This window comes from Rattus norvegicus, chromosome 4 (genome assembly GCF_021556685.1).
Source record: "Rattus norvegicus strain SHRSP/BbbUtx chromosome 4, alternate assembly SHRSP_T2T, whole genome shotgun sequence".
In the NCBI taxonomy this organism is placed as follows: Eukaryota; Metazoa; Chordata; class Mammalia; order Rodentia; family Muridae; genus Rattus; species Rattus norvegicus.
Window position 1 is genome coordinate 126,446,181 of NC_141537.1, and position 14,370 is coordinate 126,460,550.

At 45.9% G+C, this 14,370-nt stretch overlaps 1 protein-coding gene across 3 annotated transcripts in view; it reads right to left on the reverse strand.

Annotated features, from left to right (window-relative positions):
* Prickle2 (prickle planar cell polarity protein 2) overlaps positions 1–13,233 on the reverse strand; it is a 345,167-nt gene extending 331,934 nt beyond the window's left edge. The window contains exons 1-2 of one of the 3 annotated variants that reach the window (XM_087657555.1): positions 13,049–13,233; positions 12,311–12,396 (exon numbers count right to left, since the gene is read on the reverse strand). In XM_087657555.1, the coding sequence (XP_087513681.1) occupies positions 12,311–12,396; positions 13,049–13,090 (128 nt within the window). In that variant the 5' untranslated portion in view covers positions 13,091–13,233. 3 annotated transcript variants of the gene reach the window in all.
* Positions 13,234–14,370: the final 1,137 nt, after the last annotated feature.

Genomic DNA, 14,370 nt, shown 5'->3' on the forward strand with positions numbered 1-14,370 from the left:
AGCATTAAAAGAAGATGGATGGACTCTGTAGGGTGACCCAGGGTGGGTCAAATGATTCAGACCTCATCAATATGGGCTGCAAATTCCATTGCAGAATTCCACCCACCACCGGTAGCAGCTTCAACAATCCTTTCCTGTTGAAAGCCCTCAACTGTGCCTTAAAAAAGGCAATTGGGGGTGTTGGGGATTTGCTTGCCTAGCAAGCCCTGGGTTCGGTCCCCAGCTCCGAAAAAAAGAAAAAAAAAGGCAATTGGGTTCCTCACAAAATTATCCTAAAGTCAAGGCCCAGGTATTCTATGCACCCACATGGTTTCACAAATGACACACTTAGAAAGCCATTTACTGGAGGCTGGAAGGATGTCTCAGTAGTTAAGAGCACTGGCTACTATTACTGAGAACCCGGGTTTGGTACATAGCACCCACATGATGGCTAATAACTCTTTAACTACAGTTCCAGGGATCTAATGCCATCATTTGATTCAATAGGCACTAGGCACATACACGGTGTACATAAATACGTGTAGGCAAAAGACCCATATACATAAATCATTTTTTTTAAGAAAGTCATTCATGGACAGGATACTTAAGAAGGGAATCACATAATTTTTTTCATGGATTACTATAGTGGCACTAATACAGAGGCCCCTAAAAGATAGATGAACTTGATGGGGAGGGATGTGCCCTTACTTTAAGAAAATATGGTCTTTGCAGATATAATTATAAATCTTGAGATGAGATCATTCTGGATTAAGGTGGTTCTCCATCCAAAAATAAATCCTTAGATGACACATCAGGCAGGAAGAATGCCATGTGATGATGGAGTGGAGATGGGAGTGGTGAGTGCACAAGCTAGGAACACGAAGAGTGATTAGGGGCCACCACCAGAGCTAGTGGAGGCAGCAACCAGATCTTCCCATGAGTCTCCAGGGAGAACACACTCTGCTCATACCTGATTCTGGACCTTTCTAACTTCAGAAGTCTCAGGAGCTTCTGTTGCTTTAAGGCAGTCATGTAGGATTCATTTCCTTCAGCTCTAGGGAAGTAACAGACTGTGTGAAACTGCACACAAAGGAAACAGACCAGAAGAAAATCATACCTAACTGCTAGGGCTACACATTTCTGGATGATGGAGCTCACTATTTCTCTCCTTATTCAAAAATCACCTAACTTTGCTGACTCTTCAAATTGTCTAAAGTACACACTAGCTATCTGGCATTTCTGCCATAATTAAAGAGACGACTCTACCTTAAAATGTTATTATCTAATACATTAAAAACAATTTAAATATCATATTGGTTACCATCTTGTCAATGTGACAACATCATACAGAAGCCATTTGAAGGGAGAAGGGTTTGCTTCGCTCAGTTTACAGGGGGCAGGCTATGGTGGCAGAGAAGGGTCTGGTCTATTTGTGGCAGTAGGGGCTTGTGGTGGAGCTTGTTTACATCTTGACAGATTAAAAGAGTACCAAACATGGGTTTCTCAAGACCCATACCTAGACCCTACATGCAAGGGTTCTATAGTCTCCTCAAATAGCACATTAGGGAGGCTCATTTAAGCACCTGAGATTGTGGTGGAATATTTTCACACTTAAACCATAACAATGACCCCAAATCACAGGAAACATCTATTTTGTTCTTCCACCCACCAGAAGCCAAAAGTCATCACTGTGTCCTTTTCTAGGACTACTAGTATTCCAAGCCCGAGAGAGAGCAGGCATTTCCCGGTTCATTTACTGCCTCCAATGTTTGGATTCATAAAGATGAAAAGGAGCCTGGCATGGAGATTTCTAAACAACTCAAGTTGTTGGAGGAGCTTCAAAAGCCAAAGTCATCAAAGATACAAATGAGAAAGAAAAGCCCTGGGTGTCTGACTGTAAAGCAAAAGGCTTTGAAAATTATGTCATCGAGGCAATGTTATAGAGCACTGAAAGAGAAAAAAAAGTCACTTGCATTCTTTTAATAAATTCCCCCGAGGCCTAACTCCTCAACATTTGAAGTTGGAGCATGCATTCCTAGGCAGTACACACACACAACGAGTCATCTCCTAAGCATGGGCAAGCCAGTTCTATACCATCTCATACGCTGATAAAAAAAACCACAGAGTCTCATAATGGCCACATTAAAGCCTTTCACTGTCCACATGTGATTGCATTGGTTTTGCCAGTGAGACGCCTAGATTTCCAAAGTGTCAGGATATACATTCAAAATCCCGAATCAAAGGCTGAAAATGGTCACATGACGCACCGTTATGCTTGCTTCAATCTAGACACAGAGGGCATACTATGAACTCTCTCTCTTTGGTCGCTTTTGTGGGGATTTCCTTCAGGAAACATGCAAATGGTTATGACCTTTCTTGATTTTTATGTGTAGAGTTTAGGTAGTGGGGGGGTACACATGCCACTGTGCCCCACATACTTGTAGTGGTCAAAGGCTGACCTATGGTATTGGTCCTTTTCTTCCAACTGGTTTGGGGTAGGGTCTCTTGTTCACAGCTCTGTGGAACCTAGCGCAGACATTCTCCTGTCCCTACCTCTTATCTCACCATAGGTGTGCTGGGATTACAGGTCCTACCTCCAGACTTTACATGGGTTCTAGGGATCTTCACTTTTGTATGGCAAGACCTTTATGCACTGAGCCATCTCCCCAGGCCACAATGATCTTTCTAAAGATCTTTCTAAAGACTTCCTTCTCATTCTTCCAGTCTGTCCAACTAAACCCCAAGCTATTTACAAGCTGAATGAAGCCCCATCTTTAATATACACACAGATCTGGTCAAGCTACAATTCCCCTTCTATGGAACTTGGAATTCTGGAGGCATCTTTCAGAGGCCCTAACACACAGTCACCATCTCCTCCAATTTGATAGGAGTTTCATGTGAAAGGGCCCAGTCTCAAATGTACCAGCTAATCCAGGGTTCTTCAGACAGGTTCATTTACAGACAGGAAGCAGATTTCATTCCCAACACAATGAAGACAGAAGACTTACTTCACAGTACAGTTTCATATTGAGACTCCGAAAAACCAAAAATTATAACTAAACAAGTTTATAATTTTGAACGACTTGGTATCTTGAACGTGAAAGACCCATGACTTGCTGTCTGAGTGAACTAGACTTTGCTATCTGTTGCTACATCCCTTGCACGTTATCTTATGTTTGAAAAATGGAAGGTCAAAGATACATCTCAGAAAACAGCTTTAAGTGTGCCATGAAGTGGCACATGTAAGAACCAGGCACACACGAAGTCTCCATAACACTGTTCCCTTCCCACATCATCTCCCAGGCTTGGAGGACTTTGTTGCCTAAATGTCTTGGTTTGCATGGCTGTCCCTGCCAAGAAGTGACTTAATATTCCTAGCCTCCTTCTAGCCATCTGTGGTCATGGTCCCTATTAAATCCGTAGCCACAAAATCAGCTGTGTGCTGACACTAGCCACCGGTGTGCACAAGCGAGGCAGAGCAAGTATGAGAGTAGAGTGGACAGTAGGGACTGTGCCCGCTGGACACGCATGCTCCATCTAAAAGCAAAGAACTGTGGGAGACGCGTTGTCACATATTTTTGGTTATCCCAAGAAAGCTAAACTTTGTATTTTTTGCCCATATCAAATGTCAACTAATTCAAGATTTTAATCCTGCATAATGTTAACAAGATATAAATAGAGATCTTGCTTTAAGAGGTTTCAGGACCTGATCTCAGGTTCAGACATTGAATAAACATTCTTCCTTTTTATGCCATATCGCAGGGAGCTTTGGATTAAGGACTAGCGCTCATTTAAATGGAAGTGCTTGGAAAGTCTGGAGAGCCACCGAACTCATGGACTATTATTAAGCGGGGTAGTGAGAAACAGACTGTGTGTTCTACAGTGTAGTTCTCATCTTGAACCTGAGTTTTCAGAGTGCAGCTGGTGAGACAGGACACTCACAAGGGGCCCCTAGTGGCTGTTTGAAAGTTGCCTTCCTCTTAGCCTTTGAAGAGTGTTTCATGAACACCATGTGCACACTTTGCTTGGGTGGAGGTTATGAGGGTATAGGGTCCAGTTCTACCAAAGCTATTTCATGTGATGTGTATATTGCCCTGCCCCCACCCCAAGAAAAGTCCACAGGTAAGAAGGGTCTAAGTCTACCCTTCCGTGAGATCCCATTCTCTTAATTTCACTTAAGCTCCTTCTTGGGAGCGCTATGCTGTCTCTCTGATTATAAGAGGAGAATCATCACTTCCACTGACTGATAGGCTTTAGCTCCTGAGGAAGTGGCTTCCTAAAAACCTACCTTAGTGCCTTGAACCCACAACTTTCTTCATATAGTCCTGTTTCCACTGGATCTTCTTGAAACCTGTGAACTCAGGGAACACGGTCTCCATCGGAGGCATGTGTGTTTCAACCCATTAGATAACCACCTCACCAGACAAGCTGTCTTGCCTCTATTTCACTCAGAAAACCAAGCTCAGAAAGGTTACATCACTTGTTTGGTGGTGCTGCTGCTCTGCCTCAGAACCAGAACCAGGGCAACGTTTTAGGGAGTTGCTGGTGCCTGCTGCAAAAGCATGAGAACCTGGGTTACATCCACAGAACCCAAGTAAAAAGATAGGTGTGATGGTAACCACTTCTGCAGTCTATGCTGGGGAGACAGAAGCAGGGGATCCCCTGGGATTCACTAGACACCCAGCCTAGTGAAATCTGCAAGCCCCAGGTTCCAGTGAAAGACATTGTCTAAAAGGCTCAAACGATGGCTCCTGTGGAATGACATCTGAATTAAACCCTGGCCTCCATACACATGCACACATTCAGACAGACAGATTCCAACAACCAACGTTTAAAGCTTGCCCCTTTAGCCACTCTACTGAAATGCTCCACAGTAAGTCTTTACAAGCCTCAAAGAAACAGTCACTAGCGGGAAACAGTCTCCAGCTGCCCCCAGAGACTGTACCTATTGCTGTCCTCTATGTAGGTAGATAGAAAACCTTTGATCTCAAGAAGCTGGGGGATCTGGCAATGATTCCCAGTGGGCAATGCCCCCTCTCTCCACAGGGAAATCCCTCTGGGGTACTCATTAACGGCAAGGTTAAAGGGTAACCTTTGAGCTTGCAGAACCAAAAGACAATAAAATAGCAAATTTATTCCGTTCTCCTTCCTCCTGCTGACGGAAACCTCGGAAATATTGGGGTGAGTGATACAGTTCAACAGAGCGTGAGCGTCACATGCAGAATTAAAGGCAAATTAAAATATATGGTGGAAAATAGGTGACTGACACCGATGTTCTGTTTTCTCACTGCTCATCAGATACAAACTGTCACTTGGGGCAATTAAGCAAGGATTAATTACCAGGTTGCCATACCAGCTGAGATACCTCAACATCACAGCCCAAGAGGCATACATTCTTGGATTCTTAAAGGAATTGGGATGGAAATTGGCAGGACAGTTTGACAAGGGTTTGTTTTGTTTTGTTTTGTTTTTAATTTTTCATGTCCATATCCTCTAACCTAGGAGTTCCAGTTATGTGACAGAAATATAGAACTGGGCAAACACAAAGGTATGGAATGGTGATGAGGTAAAAGTATTCAGTAAGAAACAAAACAACAACAACAACAAAAAAAACCCACAAAAACAAACAACAAAACCAGAACAAAATAACCTAACCATGCATGCTGAGAGTTAAGAAATGTATCAGATCTTTATGTCCTATGTAAAATAATGTGGAAAATAACTATAGATTATTTCAAAGTAGGGAGAAATGCAAGCTCTAAATGATAACATGAAGAATATATCATTTCTATACAAATGTTATAAATCTGAGAAACAGATAGTAAACCATAATTAATATGTATCTCTCCCTCAGCAGTTGAGAGACTGGTTCTGAACAGTCCAAGGTCACAGCCACCTTCAGCTCTGCAGGACATGAGGCCAAGTAACTCACTACCATCGGCCTCAGATGTCACCGAAAGAGTGGGTGGGCCTGACTGCCAGCGAAACGTTATTTACAGGCTTCTAAAATGGAATTTTCATATAATTTTACGTGGCACAAAATGTTTTCTTTTTATCACTTTCTGACCATTTAAAAATATGGAAACCATCTCAGCTAGCAGGTCGGAAACAGGTAGCAGGCTTTGCTCCACAACTGCAGTTTCCTCCCCTCTGGAATGTGCATGTGTTTGTGTGAGAGAGACTCCTTTTCATAAAACCAATATCTATTTCCAAATATGAGATGTCAAATATATTGAGGACTACATTTATTAAAGGACTCAATTTCTATCATACATCTAACCAAATCACACTTCTTAGTCCTGTCTGGAAGAGGATCCCAGGTATAAGAGCGTAAGCCTTTCTCTATTCTGTCTGTCCGTCTGTCTGTTTGTTATACACACACACACACACACACACACACACACACACACACACACACATGTGTACTTTCCCTTTTCTTAGCAAATTTATTGATTGAGACAGCACAATAGGTGGGAAACTATTTCATAGCCAAATAACAATCCACTAAAAACCAGGCCAGCATCACCCCAAAATTATGGCTGTGGTTAGCAGCTCAGAGTCGCCAAGGCAACTAAGAAAGGATGCTTTTCAAGGCACAGGCATGGCTGCCCCCTGAGGGCAGTGCCTCTGGAGCAACCATGGCCCAGCCAAAGCATGTGCCTGGAAAAGCCTCCCTTATCCAGAGACTAACTGTTCTACATAATTATAATGGCTTCACCAAGTCTAGCCCTGCTGTGGGCTGCCCCTGTCAGCTGCTCATGAAAATGGGACTCCAGGAGGCTGTTGTAAAAGTCTACCTACATGTATACATAAAGTTGCAATGTTAAAGAGATTACAAGGGGGCTTAGAAGCCCCTGGAGGGCCATTGATCTGGCCTTGCAAACCCTGTTGACAGCCTTTTAGAAAGAGCTTTGGTCTGTGCCCTGCTTCTCTGGCTGCTTTTATTTTTACCTCTGTTCTCGACTAAGTCGGCAGGAAACGTTTCCTTAGGGCTGTGACTCCAGAGGTTCTCAGACTCCTCGTTTCTAAACTAAGGATGTGTGCACTCTAAATAGTAAGTAATCCAGTCCGGAGGCCAGCGCCCATTTTCTATAGCATCAGGTAGTAGTTTGGGCTATATGGGCTATGGTCTCATGTTCAACTTCTCAACCCCACTGCTATCACAACAAACAAACAAAGAAACATCAAGAAATGAGCTAGGCTTTGTTCAGTAATTTCGTATATAAACATGGAAATTTGAACTTCAGATTACTTCCCTAACCTGTGAATTACCATTCTGGTAACTTTCTGCTTCCTCTTTAATATTATAAAATCCATTTATATAAATTTTGATTCCCAACCATAAAAAGACCTGAAGCTTAGATTTGGCCAAGAGGTCAGAATTTGTGAGCCACAGTCTCGATGTCTGCAGTACACAGGGTGGCTCCTGGAGCAGCGCAGGCAGCATTTTGCAGCCTCTCAGGACAGACTCGGGTCCTATCTAAAACCAAGAGAACCAGATGACAAAATCTCTAGGCAATGCATAAGCAGATAAAATCCGAGAGGCCTTGCCCCATAAGAAAATGCTTAAAGTCAGATGGATTTGGATGGTCGCTGACTGGCTGGCTGTGGAAATCCAGGCATTCTGCTTGAGTTCCCTGGGATTCCTACTAAAAAAAAGTCAACAGTCACATTCACATCCAAGAGCTGCCAAGCCTAAGAGATAGGACACAAAGCACTTATCCGGTTGTCACTGTTTTCTACAGTTTTAGAGCACCTTAGTGTTTCCAAAACCTCATTGGCAGAGATGAGAGTACTCACCTAGGATTTCTAGTACAGGACAGGTAACCTGGAGACTCAAAGAGGTCCTGAACTACTTAATCAGAATTCGGGCAACTAAGGTAGGTCAGACTCAACCCCATGTAAAGGGAAACTACTCAAGAGTCAAGGAAGAAAACTGGCTTGACCGTATCAAATAGTTAGATTTTTTTTCCTAGGAAAGCCAGAAGGTTGAATTTAATATAGGGGCCTTGCTTGTTCAATATGCCAAGTGGAGGAAACAGACCCCACTAACTGATGGATGACTGGAGCCTTCGGCTGTGACCACTGCTTTATACTAAGTGACAAGAGACAGGTAAGTCTCCAGTGGTGAGCATGACTCTCGGTGGCCCAGTGGCCTTAACTAAGTGATATAACAGCTAGTAGCTTTGATTTCTTTATCAATAAAATAACCACTCCTAGCTCACAGGGTTTGGTAAGCTTATATGTTACACACGGGAGCCTGACACCTTCCAGTCAGTCTGTCCTATTATTGCATATGTTCTGGTTTTGTTTGTTTGTTTTTGTTTTTTTTTTCCCCGGAGCTGGGGACCGAACCCAGGGCCTTGCGCTTCCTAGGTAAGCGCTCTACCACTGAGCTAAATCCCCAGCCCCGTGTTCTGGTTTTTTATTGGCGTTCATGATGGGCATCTGATACTGTTGCCATTGGTGCCCAAATGTGAAGAGATCAAACCACTGTGCAAATCTCCCTGCCGATGACGCAGACTCGATGCAAACACATGAGCACAATTGGCCCACAGTATCCCTCCTGTAGCAGACGCACTAAGTACCAAGTCGTAGTCCTTGAAGCTGTCTTCCTCCTCCTCCTTAAGCTGTGGGGTTTTCCACTAAGCTGCTCTGACATGATGCTTTCCCTTCTCTAGGTCACCTGTAGGGAACAGAGGCCACCTAGGCTTCCGGTTGCTCGACACAAAGTGCAAGAATTGTGGGTCCTGTTTTCCAAGACACGTAACCCCTTATTTTTATCAGAAATCCTAAAAATACCTACATTTGCTGCCTAAAGGAAAACGGAACAATAAAATGGGAGTATACCATCACTTGGCAAAGTCCTTGTGATAAAATATAGTCATTTTAATAAGACTCACACTTCTTCAGACATCTTTTATCCCTCATGGTAAGACCCAACATGAGGAGAATAGTTTTGCCACTTATTCTGCTAGCTACATTAACTCGGTGCCTCTTGACGTTAACGTGCATGCAGGTCAGCCAGGTGCCTTGCTCCGGGTCAAGGGATGGGATTCAGACTCCTTTCCTAAGAAGCTGCCAGGAGCTGGAATGCTGGTTTGCTTACCAGCTCCACTCATCAAGATCCTCCCCCCTTTCTTCATTCAGATCTCCACCCGAGTGTCATCTCCACAGAGACTTCTCGTGAACCACCTTATCTAGGATTTAATTATTTGTGGAATGGGGCCGGGATCCTGATTTGTCTGTCTCTTGCTGAGTCGCCACCACCAATAAAACACCTGGCATATGACAGTCATTCAAACATTTGTGCTGTAGAATCTTCCAGCTAGACAGGAAAGGGAGCCTCAGTCCTTTTTTCCAAGGTCACAGAGCTAGTCAAAGCACAGATGCCAGCTAAATCTTGGGTGTACTTCAAAGCCCCAGGTCTGAGCACTGTGCCAGAAGAAAGCAGTTCGTTTTCTCTGGGCTTCCTTCCTAAAATTCACAGCCCTTCATGCTAGGAGGCAATACCTTACTTCTGTCTGACTCTGAAGAGCTGCCCATGTGGGTGCTGGCATGGAGGAGGGGCAGGCTGAACGTACACAGTCCAGTTAAGTGACTGAGGTCACAAGGGAAGCTCTTAGGGGGTTTTGTTGCAATGGCTAATCTTCATCCACAAGTTTCTCAGACTTAGAATACACTGGGGAGTGTATCTCTAGGCTTGTCTGTGAGACTGTTTCCAGAAAAGTATAACCGAGAAGGAAAAAGCCACTTTGGAAGACACCACCCCAAAGGCCAGAGGACCAGCATTCATCTCTCTCTGCTTCCTGACTATGGCTACAATGTGACTAGCTGATTCCAGCTTCTGCCCTCATGCCCTTCCCATGGTGATAGACTACTGTTGTTGGAATTAACGTTCTAATAAGCCCATATAAAAGACACACAATCCAGATATTTTATTCACAAGACCAATGCCTAGATTGGGCAGATCTAGGGCTACTGTAACTTCTTCCCCAGTTGGAAAGTCCCTTGGTACTTGCTGTTTCTCCTGGCCACATGGTTCTGGTCTATGGCAGCTTCCTCCAGTCTATCCTCTTCTCTCCCCTACATCCGCAACCTCCTCCTGAACCTCCAGGCCTATCTTCCTCCCTCCATTGCCCAGTCACAGGCGCTAGCCTTTTGTTAACCACTTAAATTTGGGAGGAGGTTGCCATGGCGTCACTTGGGAAGATCTGTTCCTTGGGTGTAGCTACACCTTGAGGAACCAGTTTTGGCTACAGGACACAAACAGCATCAGACCCAAGCTGCTGCAGACCACCCTCAGACTACAATCAAAATAAACTGTTCCTTCCTTAAGTTACTTTGGTCATACAGCTTGCCGCAGCAATGAGACTTGAAATCTGGGGAAAGATGTGTGTTCTTCTCCCTGTGTCAGAACAAAAGCAAGCTCTGGATGCCTGGCACTCCAGCCCTTCATCCCCAGGCATTGGTGTCTAACAAAGGGCTGAGGGTTCCCCAGTAAAAGAAGGTAGCAGGACCATTTAAAAGAAGACCACAAAGATTACCACAACCCCACAAATGATGAGGCAGAAGGTCACCCACACTGCTTCCTGTCCAGTGATGAGAGGAAACACCATAAAAACCCTATTCATGGCACAAAGGGAAGCCTTTTTGCTGGTGCTCGTGGGGAAATTGCTTCCATGTGAAAAATCCCCCAGTTTGATGAAAAGGTCTCTTTTCCTTCATGGGCTGAAAATAAAACCCTTGTTTTCCCATCACAAAATCAACTGGGTTGAAGTGATGTAAAGTTCTAAGAAGCTATGATCATGAAGGTCAAAGCAGTCGTGGTCATCCAGCATCCTCAGATAAGTGAGTTAGGGCTCTCTGAGCAGCCCTTGGAAGGAAGCTGGGACCAACGAAATTAGTGCACGTTTACTCTGGGCTTGGAAATAAATAATACTTTGAACACCGCACTTAAACCCAGGTGAGTGTCCTTGCCACTCCTGTCTAATGGCAGAGAAATTGGGAAGTGCGGACTCTTAAGGACTGAGTGTTCAGAGGTCACACAGCTGAGAATAAGGTTTAAGCTTTATACCCTCACTGAGCCATTCGCCAACTGGCCTCTGGTCAGAGGGTGATCCACAGGCAAAGGGAGACAGGGAGACTGCAAACCACCTGCCCTACTCGTCACTTCTATGACGTTGCCAGCTGGACCCAGAGAAGCCATGAGCTATTCTATCACACTGAATTTAGCTTACGAAAAGATTTCAATGTCCACGCCCAGGTGTAAGCCACTTTCATACCTGAGACAGCCGACGGCCTGTCCAGAACCTGTCACCTTGAAGCCAGCACTGACGCTATTGACAGATGCCTATGTCTCCAATCACATATTTATAATGTCGCCTGCCTGGACTCTGCCAGAGGAGTCATTAAATGCTTGAAAGCCCCAAGTCTCTGCTCATTGCCCTGAAACAAAGGCAGAGAGCCTGCCAGGCTCATCTGAGGTGGGAACAAAAGCACTTCATCTCTGAAGAAACCAGGAGGAGGTTCCTTAACATGGAATGCCCAACATGTGCCATTGCTGTAGGAAACTAGAGACGTGCAAAGGTGGCAGTGGGGCTGAGGGACCACAGATAACTTTTCTCCATTGTATCCAAAACAGTCCTTCAAAGGACCCTGCGAGTGGTAGGAAGCATGCTTTAATCCAAGAATGATACTGGCCAACTGGCCACTGTACCCACTTTTTCCCTTTCATGAAGATGACAGGGAGTCGAGAACTCACCTTCATGTCACCAAGTTACCCACACCCCAACTTTCCTACCAGTCAGATGCAGTGGGAGGGTACCCGGATCCCTCCGCTCCCAAACAAAATCATTTCGAGCCAGCTGAGGCTGCCTGAAAATCAACATTCGAGGCACATTAATAAGAAACATCTGGCCATGGGAAGAGGGTTGACACAGCACAGGCAGGCAGTGGTGGATTTGTGGTTGGGACCCAGAGTTACAAGGGCTGAACTGAAAGCACAACTGGAAAACACCAGTTCGTCTAGGCAATCCTCCACCCACTGCACCATGGTGCCTGGCAACACCACCGTGCTCCAGGTTTGACTTGTTTGGGGCTGGGTTACCTAGAGACTTCCCACTTAAAGCTCTGGCATCAGGAAAATGCATCTCCTGCATCCTCCAGTGTCTGGCCACCACTTCCACCTTCAATATTTGTAGCAGATGTAGCTGGGCTCTTAAAGGAACAGTGTTTGCATTCTTTCCATGTGACTTACAGGATAGACTTAAAAGGGGGAAAGTGTCTGTATTTTCCTCCCTACAGTGTTATGTGTTTAAGACCATCCTACCTCCATTTATGCAAAGCGAACCCAGGACACTGGTCACCACAGGCGTTACATGGCTGGCCTCTCTCAATCCGGCCCAGTCCGGTCAACTTCAAAACAAAAAGCAACACAAGCATGTCCACCATCAGGGCTCCCTTCAAAGCCCCACTTGTATCCTAGGCAGGAAGGCCTGCCCCTCCCACCCCACCTCAACTGTTTTCTGATGCTGGGGACTTGGGGCCAGATTCTCCCACCTGGAGAAGGGCGTGTGGTCCCAGGTGGGCTGTCTATACAGAGAGCATGGGCACCAAATCACCAAGAAATGGCTTGGCTGGGGCTTTGTCTCCCCCAGACACCTTGGTCACCGGTTTCTAAGAAACAAAAGCAAGACCTTTCCATTCCCTGGAGTTGCGGGGACCACCTGGTGGCTGCCCTGGACTAAGCCAGGGCTCCTAGAAAAAGGGTAGTTGGGACGCCCAAAAGCCAGTCCCAGGTTCTGTCTCTATGCCGGGGTTCCCATTTTCCTTAAGAGAAAAGAAAAAGGTTCACCCCCGGTGCCCTGAACTATGGCATTTAGGGTCCAGGTCCCTAGTGGCACTATCGCCCGGCCTGGGGTAGGGCCCAGCCCCTCGCGCGCCCGCGGGGCCAGCTTACCTGGGGCCACAGGTGCGCGGCCGCGGGGCGGAGAGGGGCAGGGCCCGGGCGCTGGCTGCTGGCGGTGGGGACCGGGCGGGCGGCTCCGCTCGGGTGGAGGACACTCACCGAGCGGCGGGACAGTCTTTTCCTCGAGCTCCGGCTGAACATGGCCGGGCGCTTCCTGCCAGCAGCGCTGTCGGTTGAATGTGTCCGCGCTGCAGCCGCCGGGAGGGCGGGTGGCCTGGCCCGGCGCGGTCGTCTGTCGGGCGGTCTCCGCCTAGCTGTCCCGCCTGGTTCGGGAGAGCACGTTTACCCTCCTCCCTTCCCTCTGCAGCTCGCTCCCCGCCTGCTGGTCCCTCCCCTCTCTGCGAGCTCCCCGCCCTCCCCTAGCCAGTCCCATCCTCTCTGGCACCAGCTGAGGCCACTTTCTCTTTTCTCCTGCTTCCTTGCCCTCTGGGGAGAACTCTTTGGCTGGCCCAGCCCCTAAAAGCTCTTCCACTCACTGTGTCCCTGAAGTTAGGGGGCAGGGGACACTTCACAGACGTGGGGCGGGGATGCAAAGATGAGAGATTTCCACGTTAAACTAAACATTTAAACTCTTCTTCCGCTGTGTATTAATGATCTCTCAAAATTTGTTAAACTCCTATGTCTTAAGATATGTGTCTAATATAAATGTATGCATATAAATGTATGTATATTGAACATGTATATATAAATTTATATATGTAGATAGGTAGGTAGATATCGATGGTAGATAGATGGGGGGGGGTTGTCTCACTATGTAACCCTAGCTGGTCTATGTAGAACACACTGGCCGTTAACTCAAAAATATTGGCCTGCCCTTGGCATCTAAGTACTGGGATTAAAGTCATGTACCACCATTGTCTGCCCTTGTATCAATCCTTTTTTAAATGATGCAACAGAAGCCTTTATCTTATAGCATGGTTGAAGGGTGAGTCGGGACACGTGCAGTGGTTATGGTGGGCACAAACTCAGGACTGATGGAATATTGGGAATGGAGAACAAGGATGCTGTTCTAAGACACACAGGCTACAGTGTCCACTAGTCATTGATACCTCAGCTCAAATAACGCTTCCCCTGAACTCTCTCCACCACCCAATGTGCCATCTCTTACACATTCCTGACATACAAAGTATGTGTTGACATCTGTTCTCAACCAAAGCCAAATGACAGGAGGGCCTTGTCTGTCTTCTTTACTTTAGCACTTATGTAGGCTCGCACACTCTGGATATTCCTGTAAATCAAAAGAAGGCAATTTGTCATCACTGAAGAAAAAAATGCTCATCTTCTGGCTTGGTATTTTATATACAGGGCATTGAAGTTGAATGAAGAGAAGCCATCTGCACCTGGAATAACACATCAATGGTGGTGAGGGTGGGTACCTATTTATCAAAGTCAAGGGGATAGCCAGATGCAACTCAGACACC